The sequence below is a fragment of the Diabrotica undecimpunctata genome, chromosome 10, assembly GCF_040954645.1.
Source record: "Diabrotica undecimpunctata isolate CICGRU chromosome 10, icDiaUnde3, whole genome shotgun sequence".
In the NCBI taxonomy this organism is placed as follows: Eukaryota; Metazoa; Arthropoda; class Insecta; order Coleoptera; family Chrysomelidae; genus Diabrotica; species Diabrotica undecimpunctata.
This window is the reverse complement of record NC_092812.1, coordinates 48,191,026-48,206,489: the sequence shown is the minus strand read 5'-3', so window position 1 is coordinate 48,206,489 and position 15,464 is coordinate 48,191,026. Positions and strand designations below refer to the sequence as shown.

Here is a 15,464-nt window from a genome sequence, read left to right as displayed (position 1 = left end):
GAGAAATTCCAGAGAATAAAATCTCGAGGTTAAAACGTTGTCGATTTCCAATCAGCAGTCAGTTTGACATCGAATCTTCACTCGAATTCGACCTCAGTTTTAACAGACTCGGTGGTTTACTTTTTACTTCGAATTTTGCTCTATGATACTTTTACTGGTTTAATATTGCTGTTTCTTTCTAGTTTTCAGCCTTTAGTTGTGGAATTGCTCTGCAATTAACCACTCGTGGAAAAAGGCAACACATTTTTAAAGTTTAGTGATTGTATTTAGTGATAGATACTCACTTACAAACATCTCGTGATCTAGTGATAATTTGTGTTTGCAAATCACACCTTTTGTGAAAATTAGTTCTTGTGAATGAACACAAATTATCTGTGGCCATAGTTTGCCTGTTAGATACACACTAGTAAAGAACATGGACATACGGAAAACCATTGGGTCCAAAAAAGAGGATCAGACTCCTCTTGTTACCACAAGTACTGGGCACTCTAAAATCTCCCACATCTTGTCGCAGTCGTTGTCTTCTCGCTACCTACAACTGAGTTGGGAATGGTAAGTAGGGAAAAAACCGATATTGTGGATCGGTGTAAGGTGGGAGGGGCCACCGTCACAGCCATCAGAGGAACATCTACTCGTACGGCATGAGGTTTGTCTCATTATTGTAGGGAGAATTTTGGATACGTGGCTGTGGAGGATGTTACAATACCACAGACCTACCGCGTATAGTATTGATGGTCAAGGATTTTTACTACCAATAAATAAAAAGAAAACAGTTATCTGCGAGAAAGTGAAAAGAAGTGAAGAAAAGTAGGGTTGTGCTATTTCTAAAATAAAATAGTACTTTGTTGTAGTAACTAACACACACTAACTGCACTCCGCCTTAGAGTGTTGGATAAAAACAGGCAGAGCCCGAGCTGCCCCCGTAGGGGTGCCAGAAGTGGTCTGACGTGGCGCACGCGTGTGGTTTGTGTGCACGCAATTGGAGCAGATTGTGGTCCTCTGATTGTGTTTTGAGATGTCCGCTTTGGGTTCATCTCAACGAGTACTTCAGGCGACGAGAGACCGCGGTGTTTGATTTTGGAAACCTGGAATACGTGTTTTGCTATCGATAATGATACTTTTCGAGATTGCGTGCTTCAGCGTACTTGGTTTCGTAATCTCTAAAAACTTTTACAAATATTGTCCGATCTGGCTATTATGCAGACGACTTTTGCGAATGGAAGTGTGGACCTCGGTATCTTGGTAACTCCGGTAATAACTAGATGGTGATTGGACTGAATGTATCGGGCCACTGTGGGAAGATGGAGACTTTCTAACTCCGATCATGTTACGGATTTGTGTTGGAATTCTCCAACGTTTGTAGTGTGTGAGAAGTGTTCAAATTTGTTGCCTGTTTTAAGAAAAAACTGTAAGAGATTCATGGTTGGTACAGAAGAAGTCGTTAGCTTTGATGATTTGATATAATTTGCGCTGGTGACAAATTTGTGGGAATAATATCGATTGTATACTTTAGTAGATTGGTTGACGTTTGACCAAGGTAGGTTGGAGCCTATGAATTAGATCCTCTCATATGAAAATTTAAAGGCGGAGGGTTGTTTTATGGGTTCTCGAATAGAGGCTGTTTTGGTCTTTAGAGTATAAGGTTTAGAGGAGGAGGTGTATTCGGATGGTATTCTGAGTAAGGGTTGTTTTGATTTTTTGAGTATAGGATTAAATGGATGTCTTCAAGCAGATTTTGGGTGGATTTTTGGGAGTTTGTAATCGATCGACTGATAATAGAGTCTCAGCGCCTTTGCCTGATCGTCTCAAATTGTGTTTATTGGTGGTAGTGAATATGGGATCCCATTTTTCGCAAACAAAATTCTAGTTTGTGACGTTTTACAGATGCACTTGGGCATTATAAAGGTCTTGGTGAAATGGTTGTCAACTTTGATTGACACCTGGGCAGAATGAGGTGGGTTCGTTTTGTAACGGCGGAACCTCGTGCGAGGTGTGATCGAGGGGTCGGGATTTTATTGGAAGAGTGCTATTTGCTTTATCCTTACCAGCAGACTCACTGGCAAGGGTGTCTTGATCACCGGTTCGTGAGTGTTCTAGGTGTCCTCCCCAATCGCACGCCTTATCTCACACTGGACGGGAGAATTCACTTTTTGGCTTTGTTTGCTACCGTTGAAGTAGGTTTCCTCGGCCAAGGGACAGCCCTATTCAGCATTAAGTATTGAAGAACTTGTAACAAAAATATGTTAATGTAGCAACAATTGTGCTAGAGGAAGTCTGGGTGACTCTATCCAGTGTAGCAAAAGGGTAAACTCTAAAATGTACCTTGATACACCAACGAACTAATATGTGGAATAACAGAAGATGGAAGGGATTAGATAGAAATAAATTAGGTAAAAGAAATAAATATGAATTTTATGAAGTAAATATGAATTTTAAAATATAACAGAATTAAGTGTTGGCTAGCGACTATGCAGGAGAATGACCACTTGACACTCAAAGAAGGATTCAGCCAATTTGCATGCCCTACAGAGACCGTAAGATATAAGAATTAATGACAAGAAAACCACCAAGAAATAAACAGATGAAAAGTAAAAGTTGCTCTAGTGAATGCTTGGGCGCCAGGAAGTTAAATGTTTTCTTCCGAGATATCTTGTATTGCTGAAAATAAGAAAGATAGGTACTAATTGAAATATTAAATTTTAACCCAACTTTAATAAATACCAATTTTATGTACAGACTATTTTAAAAACTTATATATGACCCATCACCTCTTATATACAATTAACTTATCTATATTTACAGTAAAATCCCTGAATAATTATAAAACAATTTACCCCTGATATACCCCTTAAAAATTTCAAATTGTGACAAAAGTTAGATCCAATAATAATGTATAAATAATAAATATAATTATATACTACTCACTAATAGCTAGTTTTCATTCAAAAATTGTTTAGGGTTTTAAGTAAAAAATTCTCTGGGATATGTGTGCACACAATAACCTAACAAAGAGAAATTCAAGGGAGAGTTATAACCTCATCCCTTGGTAAACAATAAATAATTAAATTAAATTACAATGATAAAATGTTTTTTTTTTAGGAAAAATTGAAAATATTTATTATTAAGGATAGTTTTTGTTATTAAAAATTGAACCAAAAGTTAAACCTTGAAGAGGACATAAAAAATTATTTAAAGTAATTGAATGATAATAAAAAAAATAAGTCAGTTCTTCCTGTCGGTTTCCCTCGAAGAGTGGAGAACTGGACTCAGGTGGTAACAAGATACCAAACCTGTATTCCCTGGATCAGGTACTATTGGACAAATACGTCCCTTTAAACTGCTTCTTAATTTCCCATAAAAAAACCAACTTGAAACTCCTTCCCCTTATCTTTATTAAGTATAACCCCAACTAAAAAATAATTCTTCCCCTGACTTGTAACTGGATCCTTGAGTAGGCTAAAAAAACAGTTGTGTTACTCCATGTTTTTTGTACATACAAAAGTTAAGGAAAAACACAAGGGTTATCAACCTTGGAAGGCGATACAAAAAATGTCAGCAAGTGACCTTAAATTGAAATAAAAACCTTAATGGTTTTCGGTAAATAGTGACCTTCGAATGGTGTGACAATGTTTTTATAATGTATGGATATATTAAATAGATAATTTTAACAGCAAACATGATCTTATATATTATAGAATAGAAAAAAAAAAGGAAATATTAGCCGGTTTAACGGTATGAAATTGAAATAAATAATTGTTTGCTTTAATTCTTGAAAGGAAATAAAAATTTGAGATAGATATAGAATCTAATACTTATAATTTATTTAGGTATAAAACTTTTCCTTAATAAAATAAGGTGAAATATAACATGTATCAAATATATGAAATAACTATCAAAGACGAAATTAAAATAGGTCTGAATTTTACTAACAATGGCGGATGATATGAAGGATTTTTCCTTATAATTGATTTGTAATGTTATCTTACCGGCTAGGGTGATCCAACTGAAAATATCCTCGTACAAAACAACAAAATAACTCAAATGGTTTCTTCTAAAATAACAGCTCTTCACATAAAATAAACTTAAACCAAATTCGGGAAAAAAGAGTGGCACTTCCCCAGCCGCCTTGAACAAACGATGTTCACTCAACGAGATCCCAGCAACAAGTGATTTAACAAGCTGTCGGTTTGACGATGCTACGGCTGACACGCCGATGTACTTTCAGAATCTTAGACAGAGGGCGGGATTTAATGCCAACTTTCGAAAATTATATTTTACTGGAGTTTTAAATATTTGGTTTAAGAATATTTCAAAAATGAATTTAATTTATAATTAAATTAAAGGATCTCAGTGACAAAAAGGTAAATGGTTCTTTAAGTAACGGACTCGTTACATTCCCCTCTTACTTGGAGAAAAAAAATTTTTAAGTGAAAAAAATTTTTTTTTCTTTTTACTTGACTGATTGGTTAGATGTAGGTTAACCAATACTTCAACCATATGTGGAGCAATCAAGAATCGAGAAAAAAAATAAACTTATATATAAAAAATTATAGCTAGGGCAACAATTTGCCAAGTACAGCTATAAACTATATTAAATCACTAAAATACTTCCAAAACAATCTACATCGATTCACACGATTATCATTAACCACAGATTATGAGTGATGTAGAAATAAAGATATGGTTTCATCTAAAGAGACCCACATGTAACTAAGTACAAAGTCATGCTATTTAGAGTAAAGTTAAAGTAAGGTAAAACTCCAACATAGCATAGTATAGACTAGTAATACAAATACTCAATACAAATAATTCAAAATAATGTGAAATCGGACCCTGGTTCCAAAATTGACTCATCAATGGACAACAGATTTATAGAAGAGCATATCCAAGGAATAATCAATCAGGCAAATAGGTGGACCGATACACAATAATAAGTAATAATAAAAGTACCAACGTACTTATATAAAACAATATAAGTAACAATAAAAAATACCAAATGTATAGACAACAATATAAGTGTCGAATTGGATGGTAAATCCAAAATTGACCATACAGTGGACAACAGATTTATAAAGTAGCATATCCAAAGATAATCAATCAGGCAAATAATGACCCAATTCACACTATAACCAAATAAACCAAATAGGGTAGGTCCACATATACCCACATCCGGTAATATGTGCCTAACCTTAAAATTCATCAAATAAATTATTGGATCAAAATGTGGGACTAACGGCTTAAACAAAAGGACAGCCATAAAATCGATTCCATCCTGATGATCTGCCATCAGTACATTTGGGATCCAAAATAAAAACCAAAAACAAAAACTAGAAAAACAACAAAATTAACTTATGCTGATACTCGATAACTATAGCAGGTAGCTACAACAAATTTATAAGAATATCTAACATAAGAGCACTAAAAAGAGTTTAATGTGCCAGTAACTCTAACAACCATAGCAAAATAGTAAGAGTTAAGGTAGGAGTAATAACAAAACAGAACATCAAGAACGAGTAGACCAATTTCTGAAGAAACTGCAGATTTATAATTCGTTCTGATATTAATAAAAGAGAACAGGATAATTCCTAATTCAATATACCAAAATATAGATAAGTGCCTGAGGAAAGAAGTGAAAATAACTATAAATGGTCATTTGTTGCCAAAATATGGAATCACTATCCATAACTGTAATCTAAACATGCTAGCTGTAAAGGGAATATGTCATGGATTGAGTAAACTATATAAGTAAGAATAATAAATCAGCTAAGGAACAATTCTGTTATTAGACCAAAGTCTGAAAATATTAAGGATTAAAGCTAAATGTTCAAATCCTAATTAATATTAACGATAATTTACTATCTATTGAAGACGTTCTACTGCCTAGATAACTGTAAACTTGTCATGAAAATGGTGAATTCCGAAATTCATTGAACAACTGAGGCCTCTAATTGAACTAAAACTTCGAACCCACATTTTCAGTCACATATACACAGGCAGAATAGTCTATATAATATAGGACTGTACTAAAAGTATGCATACTGATTATCTATATAAATTCCTAATGACATAAAAAACATCCCACATAGCACATTCAGATACATGTTCCTATATAACTTGACCATGACCAATAAACGGAATCAAATCCATAAAAAAAATTACAACATTCTTTCCAACCTGGCAAAACAAGTAAGCAAAATGGGAACATAGGTTATACAACACATAAACATATAGCACAGTATAGTAGCATTACAATATTTAGTTCCATCCCAATGCAACATCTAATATACGTAAGCACTCTAATGGCCTTAATAATTTTAACTAATTATAAACAGATACTAATCAAAGTATAAGCTGTAGATATATCAAATCTGGTGATTAATAACAAAAATCTAAGAAAATATCAAATCGTAACCAAACCGAGCCAAAACAATAACACTCATAGGAATAAGTTAACTTAATAGACATTAAGTTAATCTTCCTCTGAAGATGAAGATGTTGCCTCATCTGTTGTATTATCAGGGAGTAAATCCTTTATATGAAATTGACCAATTCGTCTATTTGTCGAATTGTCTTTTAATTCATATACTAAAGGAGATATTACCCTAACGACAGTACAGGGAACATATTTCTGACAAAACTTAGCAGAAATGGCATCACCTTTATTTGATTTTACAAAATTCCGTTTCAACACTCGATCGCCCACAAAAAATCGCAAATCTCGTTTCCTCAAATTATACTGATGCTGATTTCTACAGTAAGAAGCTTTCAACTTCTTCCTAATGTCAGCGAATATTGGAGGTAAGTTTTGGAGATCTTCCATACGGTGAAGTTTCTCAGAAATTTGAGGAAGAGTTGTTGAATTTTCAGAAATTAAACCGAAATAATCACCTGACAATGGAACATGCCTACCAAAATTAACATAAGCTGGAGAGCACTGAGTGGTTTCATGAACAGAAGTTCGAATGGCTTGAGCAACTGAATGAATGTACTGATCCCAAGCTCTATGATCAGTGTAAGTGTAAGATCGAAGAGCGGTAACAATGCTACGATTTACACGTTCAGTGTGGTTAGCTTGCGGATGATAAGCTGCATTGTAGAATATCTTTTGGACCTTATATTTACTTAAAAGATCTTTAAAGGCTTTAGAAATAAATTGTGGACCATTATCACATGATACTATTTGGGGAATACCAAATAGTAAGAACACTTGCTCCTCTAAGAACTTCAAAATAGCTGGAGTTGTAGCCTTACGAAGAGGGCAAACTAAAGGAAATTTGGTGAAGTAATCTACAACTACCAAACAATACGTATTACCTGAATAACTACGGGGATACGGTCCAATAAGGTCTAAAGAGATCATTTGCCAAGGAAAATTAATGTTCCTAAACGAACCCATTAATCCAGCTTGAGGTAGGTTACTCGGCTTGCATGTTGCACAAACTCTACATCTAGAGATGTATTTCTTAACTGAGTTGCGCAGACCAGGCCAGTAATATAACTCAGCTATTTTACTAAATGTTTTATAAAAACCAAAGTGACCTGATGTCACATCATCATGAAAAGTTCTCAAGACTTCATCCCTATTTGCTGTTGGGACTACTATTTTCCAATCAGACATATTCGATAAAGACTCAACTGGACTGATTACATGTTTATACAGGATATTATTCTCTACCTTGAAATCAGGATATCTAGTAGGTTCTTGGGTGACATTATGAATCATCTTTCGATACCAATTATCTGGAGATAAAGTGGACAGATCTAAAAGATTGATATCGAATGTACGTGACAACGCATCTGCAACCACAACACCATTGGCTTTGCGATGAACAATATTATAATCAAAGACAGAAAGCCTACAAATCCAACGGGATAAACGTTGTGACGGATTTTTCATGGAATGTAACCATAATAAAGAACTATGATCGGTGATGATAGTAAACTTACGACCCTCAAGATAGTACCGAAAGGCATCAAGACCATGGATAATTGCAAGAAGTTCTCTCTCTGTGGTGGAATAATTTTTCTGTGCTTTATTGAGCTTTTTGCTGGTATAAGCTATTGGATGTTCCGAACCATCCTTCATTTGAAACAGTACACCACCTGAAGCAGTGTTGGAACAATCTGTCATGAGATAGAAATGCTCTTTAAAATTCGGAGATGTCATGACAGGTGCACTAGTAAGAGCTTCTTTTATACGCCGGAAAGCATCATCGGCTTCTGAAGTCCATGTAATAGTTTGGCCTTTTTTCCTATTTTTAAGGAGATCTGTAAGTGGAGATAACAAAGTAGAATAAGACGGCACAAACCGACGATAATATCCACACATGCCTAATATCCTACGGACTTGAGTAGTAGTCTTAGGTATAGGAAAATCTTTGATAGCTGTAACTTTATCAGGGTCAGTCCTTAAACCTTTACTATCGACTACATATCCTAAAAATTTAAGACTAGGACGACAAAACTGACATTTATCTAAATTAATAGTTAAATTAGCCTCTTTGAGACGTAAAAACAACTTATCCAAAATTTCCATATGAAGAGAAAAATCAGGAGTGACAACCAAAATGTCATCCAAATAATAAAAAACATAGGGCTCTAACTGAGGACCAATGACTAAGTCCATCAGACGACACATTGTCTGAGGAGCTGAAACAAGACCAAAAGGCATAGTGACAAACTGAAATAATCCTTTCCCACTAACTGCAAAAGCTGTATACTTTTTACTTTCCTCACTCAAAGGAATCTGTAAAAAAGCTTTAGATAGATCGATAGAAGAAATATACCTAGCATTCTGGAGTTTACTTAGAATGACGTCTATTCGGGGAATAGGATAAGCATCCCGATTTGTAGTAATATTATTCAACTTTCGACCATCGAAGCAAACCCTAAAAGATCCATCTTTTTTCTTGGTTAACCACAAAGGACTACAGTAAGAAGACGTGGAAGGTTCAATGATATTCAACTCTAACATGGAATCAATTTCCTTTTCCAAGTCAACTTGCCAAGCCTGAGGAATAGGATACTGATATTGTCTAAAAGGTGTGGTATCTCCCACTTCGATAGTGTGAGATATTAAGGATGTACGACCTAATTTGTCTTTTGACGAAAGAGTTGTAAATTTAGAGATCATATTCTCTAATTGACTTTGTTCTGAACTAGATAAACTAGTAAAATCCTGAATAGCACTAAGTAAGGACAGATTAAATTGAGAAATAGAAAAGGAAAAATTAGAACAATTTAGTGTGCTATTAAAAGCATTTAAGAAGTCCATACCTAAAATTATAGAATTCTGAACTGAAGGAATAATATAGAATGTAATTTGTTTACATAAATCTGCTACTGTGATTTCAGTTTCAAATTTGCCTGTAATAGACTGAACTGTACCATCTGCAGTAGACACTTGCAGAGAAGAAATGGGCATAATGGAAACCTCAGCATTTTTCAGTAAAGTTAATGAATGTGAACCTATCACAGAAATGTTCGAGCCACTATCTATAAGAGCTAAGCAAGGTTGTCCTAAAATCTTAATAGGAAGATAAGGTCTATTATCATTATGCTTTCTCACTAATAACGAATTCAAATCAAAACAATTATTATCTGATTGATCAAAAATTTTAAATGGTACTAAACTAAACTTATTATCTCTACCTACACAATCAGAGGATGCAATAGGCAAACAAGAAGAATCAGAAATAAAAGAATCCTCCTGAATTGTGGTAGACTCTGGTATAGATACTGGAACTACTACACTGCTACTATTTTGTTTATTACTAAAATTTGGGAAGATATTTGGGGAAGATAATCTATGCGAATCAAATGTATTATATTGAGAAGTTACTTCTTGGAGTGACTTGGTGTGGTGTGTGTTGGTTTTTTGGGGACAACCCCTTTCCCTTTCCGACTGGAAGATGGGTTTGGGTGGCTTGACGTGGTTGGACCAGTGACTTCGCTTGATGTAACGGTTTGATTCCCTGATGGGGGTGTGGACGGAGAAACGCTCAGGGGACGGGCCTCCGATCGTTCGTTTCCCGAACACTTAAAGCAATTTCGTTTGAGGGTATTTTCCCTACCACAACCGTGGCAGAAAATACGGGTACGAGGGATGCCGCAATCATAAAAAGTGTGGCCAGACTCACGACAATTCCAGCACACTACAGAACTTACAACTGAGATATTACGCTCAGGGCCCTTAGATTGCCAAGAACGGTGTCTAAAAGAATTTTGGTGACCGAAAGAGTCAGAAGAGTGTTTGGAAGTGGTGGGAGGTTGAGAAGACCAAGATAAAGTTTCCTCCAAACGTTTACATTTCTCGGTGATGTCTGCTATACTGGTGATGTCTACTAAAGCTAATTGTTGGTGATAAAAAGGCAATAGACATTTCTGAATAATCTTAATTTTTGCAGAATCTGTTAGAGGAGTCTCAAGGCGACTACACATACCCAAAATGTTATTGATAAACATCGTAACAGACTCATTTGGCTTCTGTTTACGATTTTTGATTTGGTCTAGAAGGTCATCTTGAAATGAATATGGAAGAAAATCAGATTTAAGTTTCTGAGCCAAATCAGACCAATTAGAAAAATTATTGCGGTTGTTTCTAAACCACGTAAAAGCTGTGCCTGTAAACAATTCAGCAGAAGCTGCAAAAAGATCATCTTCACTTACACCTCTCGATACTCGAAGACATTCCACCCTATCCAAAAAAGAAATTACTTGGTCATAATGACCTTCACCAGAAAATGTAATGCCCCATTTATGTACCTGAACAGGTTTGGGGTGTAGAAATGAGTTAGCTGCTTGGACAGAAGAAATAGGAGTTGAAGTAGCAATTGGATTTACTCGTGAATCAAGTTCACCCTCTAGGCTAAGAATTCGGATTGAAATTGAGCGTTTATAAGATTGCTGATCCTCATTTGAACACGACAATAAATGAACACGGCCTGAGACATGAGCTAGACGTGATATCAGCCTGGAGTATAGGCTATCTTGGACAGTCCCTCTAAAATCGGATATCCTTTTAGCCAAATCATCCACAGTCTCATCAATCTCTTCTTGCTGTTCTAGAAAAGGAATACTTGTGGCAGAAATTTGTCGAAAGCTTCTGTTTCCTTCTTCTTGCCTTAAAGCTCCACGCAATAGTTTGCGTTTTAAATCCACATTGGAAGACTCATCAATATTGATGTCCCTAATTCTCAACTCATAATCTAATTCCTTGACTAATAAATGTTCTACCTTGAATGCAGACATTGTGAAAAAAAAATAGATGAATAGATGAGTAGACAAAGGAAATAATGTATTACCACTCCACAAAATCAATCGAAGAATAATCTAAGGTTTAAAAAAAAATACATATATATATATCTAAATAAATATGTAACAACACACCACAAAATCAATCCAAGAATAACCTAAAGTTATTCACAAAAATTTTAAAATGGTTAAGTAAAGTTAAGTAAATATAACACAATCCTTGAAGCAACACACAATGGTTTCAACAAGTATATGATTAACAAATAATTGAATATAAAAACCCACCAATATTGGCTAATAAATATATATAAAAATAGTAATATCTAAATTATTAAATTCTTATAGTTCAATAATAGTAAAATAGATTGTTAACTGTACACAATGATTAAGAAGGTGAGAGTTTAAATATGAATATAAGTAAACTGCAGCAATACAAGTATACCTATAAATGTAAATCTAATAAGAAAAGATAAATAAATAAGGAAGTTAAAAAAAAATGAACAGAGAGCAACAGGAACAAATTAGAAATAATATTGAATATTTTGCAAAGAGAAATATACTACAGAATGTACGGTCTGAACTGAGAAAAGGCACCACGTTGGGCTCGCCAATGTAACAAAAATATGTTAATGTAGCAACAATTGTGCTAGAGGAAGTCTGGGTGACTCTATCCAGTGTAGCAAAAGGGTAAACTCTAAAATGTACCTTGATACACCAACGAACTAATATGTGGAATAACAGAAGATGGAAGGGATTAGATAGAAATAAATTAGGTAAAAGAAATAAATATGAATTTTATGAAGTAAATATGAATTTTAAAATATAACAGAATTAAGTGTTGGCTAGCGACTATGCAGGAGAATGACCACTTGACACTCAAAGAAGGATTCAGCCAATTTGCATGCCCTACAGAGACCGTAAGATATAAGAATTAATGACAAGAAAACCACCAAGAAATAAACAGATGAAAAGTAAAAGTTGCTCTAGTGAATGCTTGGGCGCCAGGAAGTTAAATGTTTTCTTCCGAGATATCTTGTATTGCTGAAAATAAGAAAGATAGGTACTAATTGAAATATTAAATTTTAACCCAACTTTAATAAATACCAATTTTATGTACAGACTATTTTAAAAACTTATATATGACCCATCACCTCTTATATACAATTAACTTATCTATATTTACAGTAAAATCCCTGAATAATTATAAAACAATTTACCCCTGATATACCCCTTAAAAATTTCAAATTGTGACAAAAGTTAGATCCAATAATAATGTATAAATAATAAATATAATTATATACTACTCACTAATAGCTAGTTTTCATTCAAAAATTGTTTAGGGTTTTAAGTAAAAAATTCTCTGGGATATGTGTGCACACAATAACCTAACAAAGAGAAATTCAAGGGAGAGTTATAACCTCATCCCTTGGTAAACAATAAATAATTAAATTAAATTACAATGATAAAATGTTTTTTTTTTAGGAAAAATTGAAAATATTTATTATTAAGGATAGTTTTTGTTATTAAAAATTGAACCAAAAGTTAAACCTTGAAGAGGACATAAAAAATTATTTAAAGTAATTGAATGATAATAAAAAAAATAAGTCAGTTCTTCCTGTCGGTTTCCCTCGAAGAGTGGAGAACTGGACTCAGGTGGTAACAAGATACCAAACCTGTATTCCCTGGATCAGGTACTATTGGACAAATACGTCCCTTTAAACTGCTTCTTAATTTCCCATAAAAAAACCAACTTGAAACTCCTTCCCCTTATCTTTATTAAGTATAACCCCAACTAAAAAATAATTCTTCCCCTGACTTGTAACTGGATCCTTGAGTAGGCTAAAAAAACAGTTGTGTTACTCCATGTTTTTTGTACATACAAAAGTTAAGGAAAAACACAAGGGTTATCAACCTTGGAAGGCGATACAAAAAATGTCAGCAAGTGACCTTAAATTGAAATAAAAACCTTAATGGTTTTCGGTAAATAGTGACCTTCGAATGGTGTGACAATGTTTTTATAATGTATGGATATATTAAATAGATAATTTTAACAGCAAACATGATCTTATATATTATAGAATAGAAAAAAAAAAGGAAATATTAGCCGGTTTAACGGTATGAAATTGAAATAAATAATTGTTTGCTTTAATTCTTGAAAGGAAATAAAAATTTGAGATAGATATAGAATCTAATACTTATAATTTATTTAGGTATAAAACTTTTCCTTAATAAAATAAGGTGAAATATAACATGTATCAAATATATGAAATAACTATCAAAGACGAAATTAAAATAGGTCTGAATTTTACTAACAATGGCGGATGATATGAAGGATTTTTCCTTATAATTGATTTGTAATGTTATCTTACCGGCTAGGGTGATCCAACTGAAAATATCCTCGTACAAAACAACAAAATAACTCAAATGGTTTCTTCTAAAATAACAGCTCTTCACATAAAATAAACTTAAACCAAATTCGGGAAAAAAGAGTGGCACTTCCCCAGCCGCCTTGAACAAACGATGTTCACTCAACGAGATCCCAGCAACAAGTGATTTAACAAGCTGTCGGTTTGACGATGCTACGGCTGACACGCCGATGTACTTTCAGAATCTTAGACAGAGGGCGGGATTTAATGCCAACTTTCGAAAATTATATTTTACTGGAGTTTTAAATATTTGGTTTAAGAATATTTCAAAAATGAATTTAATTTATAATTAAATTAAAGGATCTCAGTGACAAAAAGGTAAATGGTTCTTTAAGTAACGGACTCGTTACAAACTTTCTAATCCTTAAGGTGAGCTGTATTGTAACGCTTCGTTGTATTGCTTTTCTTTTTCTCCCAAGTTCTTTTTATTGGGTCTGTATCCTGTGCATAAGCATTGCTCATTTTTTAGTGCCCGGTCTATCGCGAGAGAGACAGGTTTTCTTACAATATTCTTGACTTACAGACTTGCGTATAGTGTAGGGGGCACATTTCCAAATCATGGCTAATGAAATACAAGTTTCAGATCGAGTGATGCAGTTAGGACGGTCATGGGTCAGTGTCTGATTAAGCGAGTGGCGAATGAGGAAACAAATCGACCGGAAGACTACGGTCAAAGCTTCCCAGTGATAATTTAATCCATTTTTAAATGTTTGCTCCACTGTATTGCGATTCTTGTTATCCTGTATCTTATATTTCCTATAATAAATTCCCTCTTCTATATAATACAGTTCAACGGCAATAGTATACAATATTTAAATAATATTTTATTTTTAGTGAGCATGGCAGTAGGAATTGTAATTTTGGGCATAGCAGTTATCGTGGTTATTAAGTGTCGATCAGTAGATAATCACATAAACAAAGAAGAACATTGCGTTCAACCTATACCATTACCCCGTCCACCTGATAGACTTATGACATCATCGCCATCCTTAAGAGAATCGTTACCAGATGAATACGCAGTCGAGTTTACATCCGAATTTCCAATTTCTTTTACAACTGATGTATCGGCAGACTTCGCGCCAGTTTTTACAACAGATTTTACTCCAGAAGTTTCCGCCGAATTTACATCAGACTTTTCATCCGATTTTACACCTCTAAGTATAGTGCCTCATTGCAAAGTAACTCCTTTGGCTAAAATTGAACTAGAGTCGCCCCATATGTTCTATCCATATGGAGTAGATGATCAAATGGATGACTGGAGTGAGGTACTTGATGAGCCAGAGGTACCAGAGCCAATGCCTTGTCCATCCAACAGCAGCATTCTTTTACGAAAGAATCAATATTGGGTTTAAACATGTTTATTTATCTCTTATATCATGAACATGTCTAGCTGCAACTTGTGATTTAAGTGGCTAATATGATAACCATACATCTTAATATCGAGGTTACAGTTATTTATATTTATTATAGTTTTGTCTAGTAACTGTTAAAACGTGAAGAATCCGTATTTATGTAAATCTAAACATTTAAAATGTATTAATAAAAAAAGCTATGTTTTTCTTTACCCTACCCTAACCTAAAAACAAAATCCTATTTAAATAAAATACTTCAGGACTAGGAGGAAGCTACTTTCGTCTTTAGTCCAAAAAAGAGCTATCACTAAATGAGATCTTTTAACAAAATGTTTGGAATAAATTTTACAAAATATTTCAGAATTCACTTCTGTCAATAAACTCTTAATTTTTCTTGTCTGATATACAAAAAAAAAATAGAAAAAACAATTCA

At 34.1% G+C, this 15,464-nt stretch overlaps 1 protein-coding gene and 1 long non-coding RNA gene across 2 annotated transcripts in view; one reads left to right on the top strand and one right to left on the bottom strand.

Annotated features, from left to right (window-relative positions):
* kon (chondroitin sulfate proteoglycan 4-like protein) overlaps positions 1-15,220 on the top strand; it is a 47,353-nt gene extending 32,133 nt beyond the window's left edge. Inside the window, exon 12 of the mRNA XM_072545794.1 lies at positions 14,514-15,220. Coding sequence (XP_072401895.1) covers positions 14,514-15,031 — 518 coding nt within the window. The 3' untranslated portion in view covers positions 15,032-15,220. The remainder of the gene's footprint in view (positions 1-14,513) is intronic.
* On the bottom strand, positions 12,329-14,024 carry LOC140452366 (uncharacterized). Its single transcript, XR_011952177.1, has 2 exons — positions 13,623-14,024; positions 12,329-13,092 (listed from the first exon to the last, which is right to left on the bottom strand). It is a non-coding gene; the product is annotated as an uncharacterized lncRNA (long non-coding RNA).
* Positions 15,221-15,464: the final 244 nt, after the last annotated feature.